We start from the raw sequence: 15,400 nt of genomic DNA on the forward strand, positions 1-15,400 counted from the left end.
GTTTGGCTCCGCCCCTTTCTTTCTCCAGCAGTGATTGCAGGGAGGGACTGGAAAAAGGAAGTGGGCGGGACAATCGGCAGTGACTGCAGGGAGGAACTGTAAGTAGCAACCGCTGCTGTGACTCCTGTGAGTCAGACTAAACGGATTATAACACGAGGGGTATTTTTCAGAGCATATGCTCTGAAAAAACCCTCATTTTATAATCGATAAAAATCGATTCAACTAATCGATAATGAAATTCGTTGCCAACGAATTTCATTATCGATTATCATCGATTTTATCGATTAGTTGTTGCAGCCCTAATACATACACACACGCACACATACACAGAATTACTACATCCAAACCCCTTAAGCCAATAGCATTAAATATGTAATATGAGGTAATATGTAAAGCACAGATGTGGCCCTCTGGAACATAAAAAATATGTATGTGGGGTATAACTAATCAGGGGATGTTGTTGAACATAAAGTTTAGTTATTCAGCTGTGACGCTTACAGTATAGAAGAAAAAAATCTGTTTCTTTTAACTATGTTTTTCTCATTAATATTTATTATGCTTTGCATAGTTGTATGATTTTAAAAAGGAGGCACTTCTCTGATGTATAATTTGTGTGGGTTCATTTAATGTGGAAAAGGGGAATCATGGTTTAGCAAACATATGGTAAAAATGACAGACAATATTTTGGTCCTATGGTTATGAAATTTCTCAGGCCTGAAGGGGTTAATAAACTAGTGGTTTGTGAAGAGGTTATATGAATTAAATCCAAGCAACTCTGCTAATCATTATACAAATATTTATGTATCTAAAGAGATGATCAGGGCCGGCCTTAGGGGTATGCGACCTGTGCGGCCGCACAGGGTGCCATGGCAGCAGGGGCGCCGGCCTGGGACTTTTTTTAACTTTATTTAACATCCTTCAGCTCAGCTCAGCTGGGGGTACATAGTGAGAAGGGGCAGAGGGGGTACATAGTGAGAAGGGGCAGAGGGGATAGATAGTGAGAAAGGGGGAGAGGGGATAGATAGTGATAAGGGGGTACATAGTGTGAATGGGTACGAGAATGAATGAATTAGTGTGGATGAATTGCTTGAATGATTTGTCATGCAAGTGCTGTTTATATGTGTTGATCTATAGTTCACAGGGAGGAGGGAAAGGAGAAGTATGGCGTAGTGAATGAGGGACAAAGGGACTGGGATTATTGCAGGGGAAAGGACAGTCAGTGTGGCCATTTTCTTTTTGGTGGGGTAGCGGAGGGAGTGATTGGATGCTAGGGAGCCAAGGAAATGCTTTCTAGGGTTTCCAGTTATATATTATTCTACTTGTTTGCACTTGCACATAAACTATCTTTAATGTTTGTTACAAGATTTTACAATACAATGCAGGGATTTGTAAAAGTAACATTTCTCTTATATTAATGAACTACAAAAAGGTACATTGAAGTTTCATGCTATATGATTTTGTTAAAATAAAAATTAATTGTAAGTCCAAAACGATTTTCGTTATCGATTAATCGAGTGATCGATTCGTTGTTGCAGCACTCGGCTCGCTTTACATGCTCCGCGATCGTTTCTCCGCTTCTGCTATGCGCTCTGCAGTCTCTGCCTTGAATGAGCTACGTGACCTCACTGAGCACCGGATGTGACACGCTTGAATTAAGAAATGGTGTTGGTCTGCTGTATAAAGTTTTAAACTACTTGAAGGTTGGAACAAATCCATAGCTGAGGTAAGCGAGTCTGTATGTGCAAGTGTCTATGTGCAAGGCAAAGTGAGAGTGTGGGTGCAGGGCAGAGTGGGAGTGTGGGTGCAGGGCAGAGTGGGAGTGCAGAGTGGGAGTGCCGGGCCGTGTGGGAGAGGGAGTGCGGGGCAGAGTGTGGGTGCCGGGGGCAGGGCAAAGTGTAAAACTTTTTTTGGTATTAAAACTTAGTTTGAGAAATAATGTGTTTTGGGTTCTTGTACCTTTAAAATTTAGCTTTAATTAGGTCAGTAAAATAAGAAGGCCGATAGAGAAATGCCATTGTGATAAAGAGATAAGTGTTAATGACACATCTTAATGTAAATTATACATTTTTATTTTAAATAAACGAAAAATTAGCATATTGATTATCTGATTAATCGGAAAAAAAAAAATCGGCCAACTAATCGATTATGAAAATAATCGTTAGTTGCAGCTCTAGCTTACATAAAATATTCAACCCACATTTTGAGTTTATCTTAAAATATTATACAGAATGAAACATCAATGCACCAGTCTAATTCAGTAATATTAGATAAATGGTAATATATAGTCTTTCTAGTCTACTAGCAAAACTAGGATGAAACAAAAAAGCGTATTCAGAAGCAATGCTATATCAAACCGTCAAATAAAAAAATATAATTACAGGTCACAAATTATACATTGCATATTACCATGTCCCACTCTCCACAGATATAAGGTCCTGCTCTCAGAATAACCAGCAATCCAATTTCATTGGCAAGTTGCAAGAAAGACACAATATCATGATCTCCAGAAAACTCATAAATTCCTGGTTTTGGCTCATGAAAGTTCCAGGGTACGTACCTGTGCAAACATAGGAAGAAAAAAAAAAAAAAAGCTATAACACAGTAATATTGAATTACAAAATACCGTAACAATACTACATGACCCTTATGAAAAAATTACTGCAGTTTTTCTGAAGTAACACTGCAGTTTTTTGGACATGAAAAAACTGCAATACTGCACTTTTACTGCAGTATTACTGCACACTTACTGCATTTGTACTTCACTGTACTGCAGTGTTACTGCATTTGTACTTCCGTACAAAAATAACTGCAGTAAAAGTGCAGTACAGTGAAGTACAAATGCAGTAAAACTGCAGTAAATGTGCAGTAATACTGCAGTAAAAGTGCAGTAATACTGCAGTAAAAGTGCAGTATTGCAGTTTTGTCATGTCCAAAAAACTGCAGTATTACTTCAGAAAAACTGCAGTAATTTTTCGCAAGGGGAACTTTGTAATATAGCTTTATTACTGCAAAGACAGTAGAATAAGTGGATATTTTCAGGCATTGTTCCAATAGTAGGTAGGTCCACAATATGACATATCACTTAGATACGTCACTCTCTGGAAATATCTAAAAAAAACCTATATGTAGGGGCTCAAATTAGAAGGATGAGATTCTCTTTTCAAATTTAATAAACATAGTTAAAAGGAAAAAATAAAAAAGTTTAGCTGTAGCTTGACACAACAACTTAACATTTCCGCTCGTTATTTCCTTTACAACAAAGCAAAACCCACTGTTTTTAACATACTATGTAAATGTGGTTAGACATGGGCCTAAAAAAACAGCGAGAGCACAAGGTACTAAAAAGCAGAAGTAATAAGGAACAGCTAGCTGCTAAAGTAGGTCAAACTATAAATAGAGTGATACAGCACATTATAAATGCTCCTAAATAAACATCTAAACAAAATGTCAGTGCAGTCTTAAAATAAGTCAGTTCTATGCTGACCATAGAAGCTCGGTAAACAACCAAATCCCCATGCTGAGTACAGGGTTTCCTTCCTGATGTGTAGGGTTTTACATTGCCTGTTTCTAGGGTTTCTTTCAGTAATGCCAAATACTACCCAGAATATTGTGGTTAAGAGACAACATTTATTCACTGAATATATAACTACTGTATTAATTGCCAACTAAAAACATGGTAAGTTATCAAGACTTTAAAACGTGATGGTTTACTGTCCCCGACACCCCAACTATAAATGAATGAAATTAGAGTAATCTGAGTATTTTCAAATGCTTTATTTCAAAACAAAAAACTAAATATTAAAATACTTACCTGACACAAAAGAGGCAGTTCTGTTGTAGCAACTGTCCTTGTTCTCCATGGTCCAACATTTCTTACCAATGATTGGCTGTGTGAAGAATCCAAACTGTGGCAGGAAAGTGCTCCCATTGAAATTAATGGTAGTGGATTCCACACAAGTGAATGGGGGTTTTCACAGACCCCTACCCACAGAGTTACCCGAGTCAGCCCTGGAGCTGACTGGAAGGGGATATATACTATGCTCAGAGATGTGTTCAGTGGAACATATCTCTTGCATGTCATTTAACTGGGAGACCGGGGAAAGACAGAAATGTATATGGGGGATTCTACACAAAGTTGTTAATCACTACTTTCATGCAAAGAATTAAGTGTCATAAAATTAACTATTTCCAACAAGCAAAAATGAATTATTATACATGTTCAGGCAAAACAAATAGCGTATGTACACCAGCAACACAAACCGATTTAATTTTATCTGGATACATGACCACGTTTTAAAATTCCAAAAACATTTCAAAAGGAAGAGGATCAACTACTAGAGGAGGACTCTTTGGTATAATCTAACATCAGATATTGAAAATATATGAGGAATACAATAGGGGCACTCATGGCAACAGTGTACTCTTCAACTCAGTCTCTGCTGCCATCTAGTGTGGGTTGACATAGAACACACTGTTCAATTAGTATAAAAATGGCTCTCTCACTACACATTTTTATTAAAAATAATTTGCTATCAATCCTTTAAGCTTTCTATGGACCAGATAGGAGGACCTGCTCAGATTTCTTCATGTCAGGGACATCTCCCTCCAGATGACCCAATATTTAATAGTATAAGGCTCATTCTTTAAAGCAGTATTTACACTCCAGATCAGAATGTCTGCATTGATGAGTCACTTTTGCTTTTCTACATCAGAGTTCTGTTCAGATAAGATATTCCCCCTTAAGCAATCAAGGTATGCTGTTAAATACAGTTGTGCTGGAAAATTTGAATACCCTGGCAGAAATTGTGAAATGTTGGAATAGATTTTCAACCCACAGTGGACTATGAATCCCGTAAGAAATAAAATAAATGTTTTACCTGCTCACTCATATTTTCTTTAAAACTGGTACATATATTACCAATTCTCCAAGATATGCAAACTTTTAATCACAACTGTATTACAAACCATGTGAGAAAAGTACGTGGTATATGCTGTGCTTTGGGAAATATGAGTGGAATGATTAACTCTCCTGGCTGCTCAGACTATTTTGGCACACTACCTCTGGCTAGACAACTATTCCAGCCTGTGGCACAAAAAAAAGGAGAATTACCCCCAACAACTGGTGTATCCTAAGCAAGAGCTTGACACAACAAGTGTATACCAATAAAAAGGGCATATATTTTCTTTCTACAATACACAATGAAAAGACAGAATGTGTTAGATTAGACGGAGAAGCCCGAGTGCATGAGGGGGACTGGATCTAACCGATCAGAGCTTACAGGCAGTAGCGTACCTAAAAGGGGGGCGGTCCGTGACGGCCGCCTAACACGGGCCTGCAACTCACTGCTGTGGCTCCCGCACACTGTATGAGGAAACGTTTTCCCCGCCCCGGGGGGAACCTGGGCAGGGAAAGAGTTCCCTCACAGTATGCGGGCGCCACAGAAGTGAGCTGTAGGCCTGCGTTAGGCGGCCGTCACGGACCACCCCCCTTGGCCCCCTTTTAGGTACGCTACTACCTGTAAGCTCTGATCAGTTAGATCCAACCCCCCTCTTTTCATCGCACGATCGGTCATAGATCTGTAACAGTTTACCGGCATTCGTGCCGGTAACGGTTACAGCTCCCTCATCGGAGCGATCGGGTAGCCCAGCAGGGTCTAGACAAACCCTGCAGGGATGCCCTGTCCTCCTGTGAACTTTCCCGGAAGGGAAAGCCAGACAGCGCATTTCCAACTGTAACAGTTTACCGGCATTCGTGCCGGTAACTGTTACAGGTACCTCATCGGAGTGATCGGGTAGCCCAGCAGGGTCTAGACAGACCCTGCTGGGCTACCCGATCCTTCCGTGAACTTCCAGGTGACGTCAGTAGTGACGTGACCTGGAAGGGAAAGCCCGATCACGCGATCAGGCATTTCTATCTGTAACAGTTTTCCGGCTTCGCGTAATTTACACTTTCATCTCTTTATTGTAATGGCCTCTCTCTATTCACCTTCTTATTTTACTGACATAATAATAAAAGCTACAAGAACCCAAACACTGTGTTTCTCAAACTAGGTTTTAATACAAAGTTATTAGTAAATATTAATAATATATTTTTCATATTTAATAAAAACTATGAGAAAAAAGCCTTGTTTATATTTTCTTTTATTTACCAAACTGCCCCCAGTTATGCACATCTGACCCCCAGCTTGCCACTCTGCCCCAAACCTCCTATATGCCAGATTCCACTGTGCCCCCTGATATGCCACTGTGCCCCCGATATGCCTTTTACCCCCAGATATGTTTTATGCCCCCCTGATATGCCTAATATCGATATGCCTTATACCCCCTATATGCCCTGAAATTCATAATACCCCCCATACACCACTATAACTCACCCATACACCACTCTGGCTCCTCCCCCTCCCCCTCCCATACACCAATCTAACTCCTCCCCTCCCATACTCCACTCTGGCTCCTCCCCTCCCATACTCCACTCTGCCTCCTCCCCCCTCCCATACACCACTCTGCCTCCTCCCCCTCCCATACACCACTTTGGCTCCTCCCTCTCCCATACTCCACTCTGCCTCCTCCCCCCTCCCATACACCACTCTGCCTCCTCCCCCTCCCATACACCACTTTTCCTCCTCCCCCTCCCATACTCCACTTTGTCTCCTCCCCCTCCCATACACCACTCTGCCTCCTCCCCCTCCCATACACCACTTTGCCTCCTCCCCTCCCATACTCCACTTTGTCTCCTCCCCCCTCCCATACACCACTTTGCCTCCTCCCCCCTCCCATACACCACTTTGCCTCCTCCCCCTCCCATACACCACTTTGCCTCCTCCCCCCTCCCATACACCACTCTGCCTCAGCCCCCCCCATACTCCACTATGCCTCCTCCCCCCTCCCATACTCCACTCTGCCTCCTGTCAGCAACAGAGGTTCAGAAGACACCAGGGAGCCGGGTAGAGAGGCAGAGTGGCGTATGGGAGGGGGAGGAGCCAGAGTGGTGTATGGGAGGGTGGCTCCCATACAGCCCTCTGACTCCTCCCCCCTCCCATACACCGCTCTGCCTCTCTCCCGACTCCGTTGTGACAGGCACTTTCACTGCAGCTTCATAGAAGCCTCAGCGTAAGTGAAGGGCAGTAACTGAGGCTGTCTGTGTGATGCAGACCCCTACCGGCTGACAGAGAGGATGATCCTCTGCAGGAAACATAGAAACATAGAAAGTGACGGCAGATAAGAGCCAGAAGGCCCATCCAGTCTGCCCAACCTCTGAGTACTCTCCTTTAGTACTTGCCCTTATCCTATATCTAGCTTGGCATTATGCCTATCCCATGCTTGCTTAAATGACTTTACTGTATTAACATCTACCACTTCCACTGGGAGGCTATTCCATGCGTCCACTACCCTTTCCGTAAAGTAATATTTTCTGATGTTACCATTAAACCTTTGCCCCTCTAGTTTATGCTTGTGTCCTCTTGTTGCGGTTTTATTTCTTCTTTTAAATAAACTTTCTTCCTTTACTTTGTTGATTCCCTTTAAGTATTTAAATGTTTCTATCATATCCCCCCTGTCCCGTCTTTTTTCCAGGCTATATAGGTTAAGATCCTTTAACCTGTCCTGGTAAGGTTTATTTTGTAATCCATAAACCATTTTAGTAGCCCTTCTCTGCACTTTCTCCAACATATCTATATCCTTCTGGAGATATGGTCTCCAGTACTGTACACAATACTCCAAGTGAGGTCTCACCAGTGCTCTGTACAGCGGCATGAGCACTTCCCTCTTCCTACTGCTAATACCTCTCGCTATACAACCAAGCATTCTGCTAGCATTACCTGCTGCTCTACTGCATTGTCTACCTACCTTTAAATCCTCAGAAATAATTACCCCTAAATCCCTTTCCTCACACGTTGAGGTTAGGACAGTACCAAATAGTCTATACTCTGCCCTTGGGTTTTTATGCCCCAGGTGCATTACTTTGCATTTATCCACGTTAAATGCCAATTGCCACAGCTCTGACCATTTTTCCAGCTTACCTAGATCGTTTGCCATTTGGCTTCTTCCTCCAGGAACATCAACCCTGTTGCAAATTTTTGTGTCGTCGGCAAATAAACATACCTTTCCATCAACACCATCTGCAATATCACTAATGAAAATATTAAAGAGAATGGGTCCAAGTACAGATCCCTGAGGTATCCCACTGGTAACAAGACCTTGTTCTGAATATACGCCATTGACTACAACCCTCTGTTTTCTGTCACTCAGCCACTCCTTAATCCATTCAACAACATTGGGATCTAAACCCAGAGATTGCAGTTTATTTATAAGTCTTCTATGTGGGACAGAGTCAAAGGCCTTACTGAAATCCAGATACGCAATGTCTACTGCACCACCTTGATCAATTACTTTAGTCACCCAATCAAAAAAATCAATAAGATTTGTTTGGCAAGATCTTCCTGAGGAAAACCCATGTTGTTTTTGATCTTGAAAGCCATGTGACTTCAGATGTTCAACAATCCTTTCCTTTAACATTGTTTCCATTAATTTTCCCACTACAGATGTAAGACTAACTGGCCTGTAGTTGCCCGACTCCTCCCTACTGCCTTTTTTGTGTATAGGCACAACATTCGCTACTTTCCAATCCCCAGGGACAACTCCCGTTACCAATGATTCGTTAAATATATCAGTTAACGGTTTTGCTAGTACACCCCCAAGCTCTTTTAATAACTTGGGGTGTATCCCATCAGGCCCCATCGACTTATTTGTCTTTACCTTAGACAACTGAAGTAAAACCTCCGCCTCGATAAACTCACATATTTCAAATGATTCAGTCTTTTTTCCCAACTGAGGTCCCATTCCATAATTCTCATCTGTAAAAACTGAACAGAAATATTCATTGAGACAGTCAGCTAAACCTTTATCCTCTTCTACATATATTCCTTTTGTTTTTAGTCTAACTAATCCTTGTTTAACTTTCCTTTTCTCATTTATATATCTAAAAAATGTTTTATCTCCATTTTTTACTGATAGGGCAATTCGCTCTTCTGCCTGTGATTTGGCAGTTTTTATAACTTTCTTTGCCTCTTTCTGCCTAATTTTATAGATCTGTCTATCTTCCTCGCTTTGGGTATTTTTGTATCTACTAAAGGCTAACTTCTTGTCTTTCACGATTTTGGCCACTTCTGCAGAGTACCACAGCGGTTTCCTTAATTTTTTACTCTTACTGACCAACCTAATACAATTTTCTGTTATCTTCAATAAAACAGCTTTTACAAAATCCCATTTCTCCTGAACACCATTTAAATTGCCCCAGTCTGATAATGACTCCTCTATACATTTTCTCATTTTAGAAAAGTCAGCTTTTCTAAAATCTAAAACTTTTGTTTTTGTGTGGTGTGACTCAGACCTCGATTCTCTGTCAGCCGGTGGGGGTCTGCGCACAGACAGCCTCCGTTACTCACCTTCACTTACGCTGAGGCTTCTATGAAGCTGCAGTGAAAGTGCCTGTCAGCAATGGAGTCGGGAGAGAGGCAGAGCAGTGTATGGGAGGGGGGAAGAGTCAGAGGGGTGTATGGGAGGGGGGAGAGAGACGGAAGTGAGAGACCGGCCGACAGTGAGGGGAATCCAGGTCCCCTGCAGCATTGCGGGGGATCTGGATTCTAGTGTTATAATCCGATCTCTGTTTGAGGTCAGATTATATAAGGAGAGGAGTTTTTCAGAGCATTTGCTCTGAAAAAAACCTCTTTTTATAATCGATAAAAATCGATTCGACTAATCATTGACAAGAATTTTCATTATCGATTAGTTGTTTCAGCCCTACATAAAACAAAACATGGCAACAACAATTAAAAAAATTAAATGGCCTTGTTCAAAAGTCTGCATAGCATATCCTTAGTTCTGAATACTGTGTATTTCCCCCTTTAGTATCAATTAGGGCTGCAACTAACGATTATTTTCATAATCGATTAGTTGGCCGATTATTTTTTCGATTAATCGGATAAAAAAAATGTAAATTTTTCATTTATTTAAAATAATTTAATAAACAAATTATGTTAAATACAAACAGCAGAATAAAAAAAACTTTGATAAAATGCATTTCTTGTCTTTATTTCCCAACCCGTCCCCCCCATTTTATGCACATTTGAGCTTGCCACGCTGCCTCCGAGACATGTCACGCCACGCTGCCTCCCAGACATGCCCCTAATATGCCTTATACCACCTGATACACCACTCCATCCTCCCCAGACATGCCATGCTGCCCTCCCCACATATGCCACTCTACCCCCAGATATGCCACTGTGGCCCCAGATATGCCTTATACACCCTGATACACCACTCCGTCCTCCCCAGACATGCCACGCTGCCCTCCCCACATATGCCTTATATACCCTATATGCCTTATACCCCCAGATACGTCACTCCGTCCTCCCCAGATATGCCTTATACCCCCCAGATATCTCATAGTCCCCTCATAGAGTCACAGACCCGTGCGCATCACACTGACACCTAAATAAGTACTGGGTTAACCTTCACTGCCCCCAGAATATAGATTCCCCTTAGTTTGTCCCCCTTTATCTTTAACTGCACTTTAAGTTAACTTTATTAAATTAATTAAATTAACCCTCAGTCCTCATCATTAAACTAACCCTAAACACCCCATTAACCATAACTACCCCTAAATACCCCATCAATCATAACTGCCCCTGAATTAACCCTAAACACCCCATTAACCACTGCATCCCCTAAATTAACCCTAAAGACCCCATCAACCACAGCATCCCCTAAATTAACCCGAAGGACCCCATCAACCACAACCGTCCCTAAATTAACCCTAAACACACCATTAACCACAACTGCCCCAAATTCACCCTAAACACACCATTAACCACAACTGCCCCAGCTGTCGTGCTGGAAAGCCCAAGAGTGTCCCATGCGCAGCTTTAAAGAGGAAGAACGCAAATTGCCACTATTTTCTGATATGCTGCATTCACCTGGCTATCAATTTTCACAAGATTTCCCCCAATATATCAGTGAGCCACCACCATGCTTCACAGTGGGGATGGTATTCTTTTCCCTATAAGTGCTGGGGCAAAGTGTGGGACTGAGTGCTGGGGCAAAGTGTGAGTGCTGGGCAAAAAATGTCCTGGCTCCTAACTTTTTTAGCTGGCTCCTAGATTTAAAACAAATTTGTCAAGCCCTGGGGTACAGTAAATGAGAGAGAAGAAAATTACAGCTAAACACTAGCACTTCAAAAGTGTTAAAAAACAGCCATGGTCATGAAGGGTACAAAAAATAAAAAACAACCCAGTCCTTAAACATACAAGTTGGTGTCCTTATGGTATAAAATATCCATTGTTGTGAAGGGGTTGACTGCAGCAACATGCGTCAAGACCCCGCTCTTGCGACCCGGGGGATTCGGGTCTTGACCGGGAGAACCAGAAAAGCGGTGCGTCACCTGGCAATCTCCGGGTCAAACCGAATCCTGTGGGATGTTCCAGTTTGTGCACCTAACTTTTTTTTGGCTTAGAATTTTTTGCACAGACGATGCCTTATGGCAGAAAAAAAATCAGTCCAAAATGTTTAGCTGCAGGTCCTAAGTACAGAAATGTGCATAGGTTTTTGTAGACATTACAGAGTACAAGCATGGCAGTATATGGAGTCATAGTGCTTTGCTAGGCCTATGCCATCTGTGAAGCAGCTTAGCAGTCCACCACGAGATCAAGTATTTATTTTTGTAAAGCAGACAAAAGTACTACATCAGGAATATCTGGCCGCTTTTCATGAAGCAATTTGGCCATCAATTGCTTCCTGAGCTTTTTTTTTTTCTTTCTCTCAACACTTCTGTGTTGCTTAGAATGTTTTGTGCAACATTTCTGCGTTGCCAAAAAGGTTCACCTGCATCTCCAGATTAAGGAAATATCACATACATTGTTTTTTGGGGGGGGTTTATATGTTTTTGTTGGAATTTGCAGGGCAAACACATACAGATTTGTGCCAACTGAAAATCCTGCCTTTTCCCCATTGTGGTTCGCCTTAACTGAACATGCCTTGAGTTCTTCCAAATACCCTTTTTGCATCCTTTTTGAGGCTTCTTGTATCAGGGTCTTGCACAAAACCAGGTGCAGCTGTACACACTGGTCAGAAAGGGCTACACCCCAATGTTTTTATTGTATTAAATAATGCACAGAGTCTTTACGACCTATGCATCACCTTCTTCCATGACACTGACAGGCACCACTCATTCATTGTGTATAGTGGATAGATCATACACTTCTTTCTAGTCTGTGTACCGGAGCGCCAACAAATATCGTGCAAAACACCAGTAGTTCCGTGCTTCTGCTTGGGGTGGGCCAACTGTTCTGTGGAAATGTTTATGTTTTTTCCTCACAGTGGCACATGGCAACTTAATAAAAAATGAAATGCTGGGCTTATATAAAAAAGGGGTGGAAGCCCTTGGGACAATATCTGAAATGACAATAGACACTCACATATTGGGTCAGTATCAGAGTGGCTTAATCAGTCATCTTGGTCAAAATGGAGTAGAGGCACTCAGTTTTCATAAAAATAAAAAAATTAATTCCCTAACCTACCCTATTCACTATAGCCACCCGCCAAACTAATCTTACACACTAAAATGTATAAAACACAATCAGTAATGGACCCCACCTCTGTTACTATGCTACTGAGATATTTAACCCTGTGTGTTGATTGGCTGATCATTCCTATTTTTTTTGTTTTGTTTATTATGCTGTGATCCTTGAGAGTGAATTTACATGAAACAGATATTTTTTTACACCCCGTTTTGCATTTTCAGATCTCTTTTTCTTTTGCCTAGAGGGGTATTCCCCTCCTAATTGTTCTTTTTTAATGTTCCTCTATGGTATCACTATTTCAGTATATCTCGGATTTTGTTTCTTTTGATACAGGGTTGGTAGAGCCGGACTGGGAATGAAAAGCAGCATTGGAAGCATTTGGACACCAGCCCCATATATTTTGTCTTGTGGGCGAGCTCTTGTACCCACACGCACCCCTCATACATACCCGGGTCACACTACTTTTTTTTTTTTTTTATCATGTTATTTGTATTAAAATTCCAGAAACCAAGTGTTAAAAAGCCCAAATAAGTTAAGGAGATTAAACATAATGCAAAAACTTTTCGATGAAAAAGTTCCAGTTCTCCAAGTGTGTATGTAAAAGGTTCTCCCTTAAAGAAAAAGGCCTGTAAAACCAAAGGGAACTGTCCCCTGTAGACCATCATGAAATTAAATTAAATTGGGTTTCGCAGACTCTGAAGATCCCAATCATCATCCAAGCTTCTGCGACTATACCTTTGTGATAAGATCTGCTTACTGAAAGAGAGTAACCTTTGTTTTGCCTCACTGATTTCTGGGCCTAGAAAGGTTTGTCCACACTACAAATTCAGGGGGTGTTTTACCTCTGGATAATTAAAAATTAAATAGTTAAATTTATTCCTACAGTAAGTTAAGTCCTAGGCAACAGATGACCAAACGCACACTGCAGGACAGGCTCTGCCACGCCTACACCCAAACACACACAAGAATAAGCTCTGCGACCCCGACACCCAAACACACACAAGTATTTGCCACATTGCTTTGTCGACTCCCTCTTGTGTTTTTGCCCCCAGCCTGCCCCTCGCTTTAGTATTGATTTATGTAATGGCCCCAGCTGCTCCCCCCGTGTATTGACGCCGCCAGCCCAGATAAAATGCTGCCCTGCTATTCAAGTTATTGCTGCAAAAGGTGGTTCTACAAGCTATTGAAACATAAGGTGTACTTTCTTTTTTCACACATGACTTCTGCAATTTGGCTTTATTTTTGTTGAATAAATCATGGCACTTTGTGATATGTCATGTGTTGTTGGCCTGAGGTTGTGTTTACCTAATTTTGAGACCTGCTAAGGAACAGATGATTGCTATGTCCTGATATGTAAAACCATAGCATTCAAAGAGGGTATATTTTCTTTTTCACAGGACCGTATATATATTTTATAACTAGCAGAAAGATGAGGGAAGGGTTCAAATTTTAAAAGGTTTATATAGGGCAAATCGGCACAAAATTAGCAGCTATCACACAAACACACACAATGTTCTGTCTCTCTCCTCCAGATCATAAAGATGTTGGAGAAAAGCAGAACATCTGCAGTAAAGGTCATGGGATCGCTGTGATGACAATGACGGTGCTGCTGGATCATTGGTTCTCGGAGACTGCATAAGATGCAAGACAACAAGAATGAGAATGGGCCAGATGTTACATGCACCGGAGATGTATTTTGTATTGGACGTACATATATGTCCATAAAAGCATGTTGCAACGCCTTTTCTGGACGTACATGCACATCCATAAGAGACTGAAGGGGTTACATTGGGAGACACTTTAATATTGTTAACAGAACAAGTTGAATATTAATAAATAAATTAATAATGTTTACGTGTAAATGGCATCTAATCCTGCCATCTTCATCTTTAGCAATCGGTCTTTCCAATAAAATCGAGGAATTCTGGCATAATGAATGCTCCCTGATATATAGCGGAATGGTTGTCCATCCTTCCGATAACAATTGTGGTCATAGTCTATTTCAAAGGTTCTTGCAGATGTTCCCTGTGAAAAAGTTTTTGAAAAAAATGTAAATGAACAGTTCATGACATTTTTATCATGCATGTTTACCAATACAAAAAACAGTTGTGTTTAACATTTCATGCAGTTTACGTAAATTTCAGTCAAAATCTATTCAAACAAAAACAAAAGTAGAATGAAGTAAACATGAATTAGCAAGAGGTGCCATTCCAGAAGACCAAAAACTTTGGTATAATAGTATAATGAAATGGTCCATGCATTTGAATATATGACATTTTGACTATTTCAACAATACAAATAAGCAAAATGCCAAGAATGTTCTGCTGGGGGGGGTTTGATGACTGTATGGCCGCCATTCTATCAGGAAGATCCAGCATCGCTGGGTCTTAGTGTAAACTAAACTAGGCTAAGTAGCCCAAAGAGGCACGCAATCTAGAAACGTAGTGTGTATGGGTCTGTTTTGACCGTTATAACCTGAGGTACATCAATAGTCCTATAGGATCAGCTTTCTGTGAAATAGTGGTACGTCAGCAATTGCTAATGTATTACAAAAATTGTAATTGTTTAAAGGTCTACTCCAGTCCTTTTCGCACGCTTTTTTGTTTGCATGGACTTTACGGCATTTCACTTCATCCAAACCAACGCAGGCATCCGGTGCTTACTGGAGAAAATACGACTGCAGTCTCATGAAACACCACCCTCAGCTGCCACTGATGAGATCATAGATCTTTCATCAAGATATTTTTTGAACAAGAAGAGATCTCATTTCAGTCGATAGTAACAGCGTAGCAGCCAATCGGCTGCTGCTACTCCCACTTATGTCA

The 15,400-nt window shown here is 41.2% G+C and overlaps 2 protein-coding genes across 2 annotated transcripts in view; one reads left to right on the forward strand and one right to left on the reverse strand.

The window, feature by feature from the left end:
- CRTAP (cartilage associated protein) overlaps positions 1-15,400 on the forward strand; it is a 106,912-nt gene that overhangs the window by 58,002 nt on the left and 33,510 nt on the right. The window lies entirely within an intron of this gene.
- GLB1 (galactosidase beta 1) overlaps positions 1-15,400 on the reverse strand; it is a 43,917-nt gene that overhangs the window by 27,482 nt on the left and 1,035 nt on the right. Inside the window, exons 2-3 of the mRNA XM_053467164.1 lie at positions 14,431-14,600; positions 2,407-2,557 (exon numbers count right to left, since the gene is read on the reverse strand). Coding sequence (XP_053323139.1) covers positions 2,407-2,557; positions 14,431-14,600 — 321 coding nt within the window. The remainder of the gene's footprint in view (positions 1-2,406; positions 2,558-14,430; positions 14,601-15,400) is intronic.

The sequence above is a fragment of the Spea bombifrons genome, chromosome 5 (assembly GCF_027358695.1).
Source record: "Spea bombifrons isolate aSpeBom1 chromosome 5, aSpeBom1.2.pri, whole genome shotgun sequence".
In the NCBI taxonomy this organism is placed as follows: Eukaryota; Metazoa; Chordata; class Amphibia; order Anura; family Pelobatidae; genus Spea; species Spea bombifrons.